Source organism: Oncorhynchus tshawytscha, linkage group LG01, assembly GCF_018296145.1.
Source record: "Oncorhynchus tshawytscha isolate Ot180627B linkage group LG01, Otsh_v2.0, whole genome shotgun sequence".
In the NCBI taxonomy this organism is placed as follows: domain Eukaryota; kingdom Metazoa; phylum Chordata; class Actinopteri; order Salmoniformes; family Salmonidae; genus Oncorhynchus; species Oncorhynchus tshawytscha.
Genome location: NC_056429.1, coordinates 37,998,873 through 38,006,306, shown reverse-complemented (window position 1 = coordinate 38,006,306; position 7,434 = coordinate 37,998,873). Strand labels below are relative to the sequence as shown.

Here is a 7,434-nt window from a genome sequence, read left to right as displayed (position 1 = left end):
GATTTACAGGGTAATACTTATGGATCATTCTGAAAGAGACCTCTTTGATCTTGTTAACAAGCAAGTTTTCGTGTGGTAATAACCAGACTTTTTCCCAACAGATATTAGTGACCAATGTATTCCAGTAATTTGTGACATAATGGCATTACAAGCCGTCTGGCATTGCAAGCTGGTCTATATACGCGTCATCACACTCCCTCATCTGATTGGTCGAGTAGGTGGGATTTCTGACTTTGTGACTGTGGTAACGACCAAACTCCTCAACACGTAATCTATAATTGCGACGCTGGATGATGACGTTTGAATTTAGGACATAAACAACATGGACGAGAGAGAAGCGCTGAAAAGGCAAATCGATCTGTTGCAAAGTAATGTGGTGTTTTACAGTACAGTTAACATTACTGATACACTATATGTAATAACTAATACTTACCAGTTACAATTGAAAGCTGTCACACTGGCTGTTATAACCGCCACGTTCTCTGTTGATGCCTAGCTAACGCTATCTAATTTAGCTGACGCAAATTGACGTTGCTAGCTAGATACACGCTTTTCAATTTAAATGAACCACTGTTGCCAGTTACTTCTTAACCTCTTTCTGTCATCTCACAGATCTCATCAATAACCATAGAAGTATCCATGGGGATGCCCCTTCTTGTTCTGGCCAGCAGTGGCACCCAGCGAGACCACCAGCCCGAGGCAGGAGTCCCAGCTCATTTTTCAGCCCCACATTCCCCTTGCGTGGTGGGCCTCACCCCCTTCAACCCACAGGACACTGGAGGAAGAGCTACACCCTCAGTAGCAAGACCAGCTCATCCCAGCACAGTAGACCTACTACACAGACTGCCAAGCCCTCTCTAGGGCAGCAGGGTAGACCAATACAGATTACCAAACCCTCTTTAGATTCTGCAGCACCCAACTCCTCTACTGGCTTCCTGTCCCTTCATGCTGCAGATACCTTACAGTCCAGCCACAGCAGTAAGGACCCAGCTAGAGAGAAGGATGGAACAGAATGGGCTACGTCTAGGGATCTAACAGGGCCAAGGGGCCAGCAGTACGCACTCACAGGCGGAGTGAGAAGATCTATGACTGGGACAGGCAGTGGATCCACAGCTATAGAGACAGAGACTGAACCCGGCAGAGGAAGGACAGGACCTGGGGGCAAGGCTGGGCTGGGAGTTTCGGAGCTTAAAGGGCCTGGACCTCCAGAGGACCAGCATAGAGAAACAAAACATGATATTCAGGCCAAGATTCAAGCGAAGAGCATCGGACTGGGACTGCCTCTGATAATGACCACCCCTGGACAAATGGATTTGTCAGGTGTCCCTGCCAAAACGACCACCACTGCCACCAGGGTTCAGAGCACTGCTCAGCTACATATTAAACATTGCGTGACTGGGAAAACCAATACAGCAGCTAAGCAGGTTGTCCCCGAGGCAACCTCCAACAGCAACCCCACCCCTAGCGATGCCAATTCACTTCCTCTACCCCTTCCACCTCCTCTCTCTGCTCCCTCTACTGCCTATCTCCGTCCCAGATCCAAGCTCACCCCAGCCCAGCCAGCCTCCTCTCCCCAGAACCACTCCAAGTTTACCTGGGTGAAGAGCCATCAGCCAGGAGGAGTCAGTCCCAGCCAGGCCAGAATAGAGTCCCGGCCCCCAGAAAAGCTAATCACATCTGTCACCACCACAGTCTCCCATTCTGGAGTCCCTAGCAGTTTCTCATCCAGCCCCAGTTCCAGTAGGAAAGCCTTTGCCCCCAGAAAAAAGGTTGCCCGTAGGCTCAGTTTATCCACTGCAGTCCCTAAGACCTCCAAGTACACCTGGGTGTCCTCCGCTGCAGGGGTCCAGGCTAGGCTGTCCCGGAAGCCTCTCTCACCCAAAGACCTGGCCCTGGCTCTGGCTTTGCCCCAGAGAGCTGCAGAGGGGTTGGTTGCCAAGAAACCAAAATCCCCAAATCCTTTAGCCAAGCAGCGTAAGGCAGCAGCGGCCTCCTGCTCTACTACCCTCAGTAGTCGCTACTGCTGGAAGGCAGGTTCTGGGGGAGGGGGGCAGACTGGCTCCGGGACAGGGTCCAGAGGTGGGTCTCTGTTCCGCTGGACCTCTGAGAAAGAGAATGGGGCCAAGGGGGGGTCCAGTGTCCCTCCATCTGTAACTCAACGCACCGCCTCCTCTTCCCCTGGAGGGTTCAAACTCAGGAGCAGGATGAAGATCATCAGGAGGTCAGTTAGCAGGTGAGAAAGAAGAGGATGAGGGCAGCCAGTGATTTCTTTTCTCATCCATTCTCTTACTATAGAGAGCAATAGTAATGGCGTCTTTTTGTAAGCACTAACTCCTCCATGGCTCGTTGGGTCAAAGCCTATGGGGAGCTGAATTGGGGTGTAGATAAACGTGAAAATAAGGTCTGTGGCAAACACAAAGCTTAGGAGATCCTATACATTTGTTTTTAGATAATTTTCTTCTAATTACTTTTTGTGAATTTTTAAGCATTTATGTTAAAGAAAATAGAAATTAAAGGTCATGTTAACTCAGGGGTTACCAAACTTTTTCGCTCAGGCCCCTCTTCCAGCATTAGGATCCTGCGCCCCCCTTTCAAGCGTGCACGCCATGTCTGTTACCATTGGAAAAAGCACTATTCATGACAAACTGTTCACACCCCTCTTGCAGAGGAATTTATATTATTTCCCCACTACCTCTAAACACACACACACACACACACACACACACACACACACACACACACACACACACACACACACACACACACACACACACACACACACACACAGAGACAGACAGACAGATGCACACACACACAGACATCTACCTATAACACACACTCTCCTATGTATTACAGTGGGTCTGGGGCAGAACGGAGATCCAGCCCAGCAGCCATGACCCTGATCAGCCGCTACTCTCTGCACCTTAGGACACACACTCCGGTCCGGACACAAACTGCAGTGAGGACACGCACCCTTGTCCAGAGCCCGGGGGGTGTGAAGAGAACCCCGTCCCTTGAACTGGTCTCATTTGGCAGACACAAGCTACGACGTCTCTCCCCCAACCCCTCCAGGACAGGTAGGAAAAGAGAGCTTGGAAAAAGGGGGCAAACACACATGATGTACACTCTTATTGGGGCCAGTAGGTTTTTCTGACCTTAGCTAGTGACCTGAACAAAAAAACATCTTCCATGTAACTCCAAAATCAATGTAGGAATTAATGGAGTTCTTTTCCATTCTAACATTTCAATTTAAAAAACAAATCTGTTTTTATAAGTTTCGCTCGCAGGGTTCGGGTGAATTCCACAAATTAAATTCCAACTCAATTCCCTCTCCTTATAAATTCCATCAATTCAACATTCCAGCAGGGTTGGGGTCAATTCCTCAAATTCAATTCCAATGTAATTCCCTCTCCATTTAAATGCCATCAATTCAATACAAAATTCCATAGCAGTTCTTCAATTCAGAGTAAATTCAACTTGAATTCCAATTCTGAGTCAATAAAAAAATACAATTTCATTATTCTGCCACAACAATTCAATCAATCTCAAATACAAATTATAAATCAATTCAAAACTACAATTCTTAATTCAATATTCTGCCACAACAATTCAAATAATTACATTTCCTCACTTGACCAATTCCCTGAATTTAAATTCCTTCTTTCAACTCAAGCCAAACACAACCCAACTACCTCAACTCATGGCAGATTCCAAAGACAAACTTAACCTCTTGACAAATTAAGAGGGAATATTCCTGGTAAACCTCAATGTCCCCAGAATTCTGAAAACATTTAGGAATTTGGGGCATTATCTTAACATATAAAATAATACAATAAGATGCTTTTCAAATTGAAACATACCATCATAAAGATGTTAAACGTTATCCTAAATATAACCCATCCAATTTGTGAATATCATAGATAAGTTAAAGCTGTTTAATACGAACAGCATCACATAGTGCAGATAATGCTGAATTCTCAATTCCACTCGATAGTGGCTGCTGTTTTATTCATTATTGTGTTATACAGTTTTTCCCCAATTGTTTTGGAACATTGTAGGGAACAAAGCTCCATGCTCTAAAAACAATTGCCAAACCTTTTTTCATGAGTTTGGGAAAACACCTAAAACACATTTACTTCATATTTTTTATATTCAAACGAAACCCTTTATTTAACATACCCATTATGTAACATTTACACATCAGTTGCCTAAATGTATAGTTCGAAACAAGATTCATGATAGAAATGAGAGGATCGCCCAGTGCCGTGGTCATGTGGACAACACTCCCAGCAACAAGCAAATGTGTGCTTCCGCACCGGGACCAGTGTTCAATTCCCGTTTCCACCTTTCATGCATTTTGTCTGTCTAAATAAAGCACACATTCTACAGGTAGAGTGGAATTCCACTCCAAATAATGTATGATAGGTTTATTAATTCAGTAGTTAAATTTACACTCAGTGTTGTAAAATAAATGGTTGGTGTTAATAACTTGAGTTGAGTGTGATTATCATTTTTACTCTGTGTAGAAAAAACAAACACTCGCATTCAGAACCATAGCCATCATTATCATATCTCCCAGCATGCTATATTGCAGGTTGATTTTTAGAATTGTTTATTACAATTTCTGTTTTTTTGCATGCACATCAATTGATTGATTGATCTGATGCTGTACAAAGATAAATAACAAACAATTTTCTCATCTAATTCAATCCGTTAGTGGTTGGACTTATTGCACCCGTTAATGAGATCATTGTTCAAGTTGAAATGGTTTAGGTAGTTTCCTTTGTCCAACTCTCCATACCTTGGCAGTTGTTATAAATGCAGGTTGTGGGTGATTAAAAGTTCCAATTATTGGATATCCATGTCCATATTACTTTGCAAGCCAGCATAATGTGACTTGCTTGATGTGTCCTGCAAACCATGAGTTTCAGACCACTGTGTTGGGGTAAAACTAGGTTGTTGCAGTATAGGCTTATGATATGTGTTGTCAGAGAGGGTTACATTTTAAGGATAAGATATTCACTTAGGCCACTCAGGAACATTCAATGTCATCTTCGTAAGCAACTCCAGTGCATATTTGGCCTTGTCTCCCAGTGTCTGTTGGAAAGCAGACTGAACCAGGTTTTCCTCTAGGATTTTGCCTGTGCTTAGCTCTATTCCGTTTTATCCAAAATAACTCCCTTGCCGTTGACTAACAGACCCATAACATGATGCTTGAAAATATGAAGAGGTACTCAGTGAAGTTGGATTTGCCCCAAACATAACGTGTTGTATTCAGGACAGAATGTTTATTTTTGTGCAGTTTTACTTTAATGTCCTATTGCAAACAGGATGCATGTTTTTGAATATTTTTAATCTGTACAAGCTTCCTTAATTCACTCTTTCATGCGGGTTAGTATTGTGGAGTAACTACAATGTTGATCCATGCTCAGTTTCTCCTATCACCTCCATTAAACTCTATATCTGTTTAAAGTCACAATTGGCCTCATGGTGAAATCCCTGAGCGGTTTCCGTCCTTTCCGGCAACTGAGTTAGGAAGGAGGCCTGTATCTTTGTAGTGACTGGGTGTATTGATACACCATCCAAAGTGTAATTAATAACTTCCATATGCTCAAAGAGATATTCAATGTATTATTTTTTTCCACCATCTTCCAATTGCTGCCCTACTTTGCGAGGCATTGGAAAATCTCCCTGGTCTTTGTGGTTGAATCTGTGTTTGAAATTCACTGCTCGACTAAGTTAATTGTATGTTAATGTTACAGTTAATTGTATGTATTGGTTGTCAAGTGCAATTTTAGCCATTCTGTGGTTGTTAGTTCTATTCGCTTTGACTGCCATGTAAAGCAAAACTACCCAAGTGCTGGTTAATAGTTTCAGAACTTTGCAGGTTGCTATGGCAAACAAAAATGGTTGCTATGGAGGCTTTTCCCCACCTTGCTAGTTTGCCAACTACACAGCTAACACAATCACTTCAGACTGAAGCTGGAAAGACAGCAAAGTATCTGCATTTCGTTTAATTTGACCTGTTTTTCTATTGATATTTCTTTGTATATATCCATAGAAATTATGCTGATTCGTGATTTCGACTGTCTGATAAAAAATTGCCTGTCTGTCACATCCGGTCACGTTCATTATTATGGGACACAGTGGATATCGAATTTCAATATTGTAACAATGTTGCAATAGTTTGAGATAATTTGTGATTCTTTTTACAGTGTTGATCAAGTTTATAAATTGTGTAGCTGGGCAGATGAGACAGTGGATCTGTAAAAGTAGTAGTAGTAGTGTGTTGCTAGGCAATGGTGTAAACTATGGCACGTTTTATTAGCGCTGGGCGATATGACCAAAATATCATATTATATGTTTTTTTTTTGGATTAATAATAGTTCTAAATTTGCATTATGAGTAGCGCGTGACCCTAGGGTGGCAACACATATACTCTAAATGATTTCAATCTCCATTCTGAGTGTGAACTTTTGGAATCATGGAAATAGAATGTTTATTATAATTCTATAGTTAGAATATAAATAATAGTGGGCACTTTGAATACAGTGTTGTTTGACATGACAACAAATGAAAGTGCCATGGACGAGTTATTGTGACAGGGTAGGAACCAAAGTGATGTTCAGTGTTTCCTATGGGACCCTATAATCGTGTGCTACATTACATCTTTATCCATGTAGCCAGCATATTCATGCTACGCCAATTCCTCTTTGATTTAGAAGATACTGTTGCGCAAACAACATGCTGATTTAAGCCTCCACCAGTACTGGTATCAGGCTGTATTAGCTAGCTACGTTTGCTCCGACTCAGTACTTTTATTAGCTTGTTTGCTAGCCAGCTAACTAGCGATTAGCATTAGTGGCTAGCACGATTTAGCTTAATTAACTTGCTAAGAAAATACAAACTAGCTGTTTGCAGATGTAAGAAACACAAACTAATATTGTAATTATAGAACGCTTGTGGATTTATATGAAGATCAAAGTGGAAACAACATCGTTGTCATCAACATTGTTGCATGTGCTGCATTGACCATGCAGATTGAACAAAAGTGTCTCGAGGTCAAGCAACAACAAATGCGCTCCTTGAGTGATGGTGTGGGACTAGGTCTTATTGAGATAGCTTTGAGTGGTGTCTTAGTCTGTGTTAGCTACTGTGTGACTAATTTACTTAAAGATGGAATCTTTAATGTTGAAACTAACACTTATGTTTGGGATATTACAACACAAAGAAGCTACTGCCAACAATCACTAGTTCTGTGCCTTATCTTCTTTTGTAAGTGTTGAGATGAAGCTGGCCTCAAGCAGGACATGTTGTTTTTCTCTCAGTGATGGAGGGAAGGAAGGAGAAACTGAGAAAAGAAGGGATAGAGAGGAAGATGGAACGAGGGAGAGAGATAGGAAGATGGAACGAGAGAGAGAGGAAGATGGAAAG

At 42.3% G+C, this 7,434-nt stretch overlaps 1 protein-coding gene across 3 annotated transcripts in view; it reads left to right on the top strand.

The window, feature by feature from the left end:
• The first annotated feature begins 280 nt into the window (after positions 1-280).
• The window catches only part of zc3h3 (zinc finger CCCH-type containing 3), a 99,507-nt gene continuing 92,353 nt past the window's right edge, over positions 281-7,434 (top strand). Inside the window, exons 1-3 of one of the 3 annotated variants that reach the window (XM_024420288.1) lie at positions 281-368; positions 613-2,221; positions 2,857-3,077. In XM_024420288.1, coding sequence (XP_024276056.1) covers positions 323-368; positions 613-2,221; positions 2,857-3,077 — 1,876 coding nt within the window. In that variant the 5' untranslated portion in view covers positions 281-322. Of the gene's footprint in view, positions 369-612; positions 2,234-2,856; positions 3,078-7,434 lie in introns of all 3 variants that reach the window. The other 2 variants (XM_024420297.1, XM_024420279.1) reach the window with 2 other exon arrangements.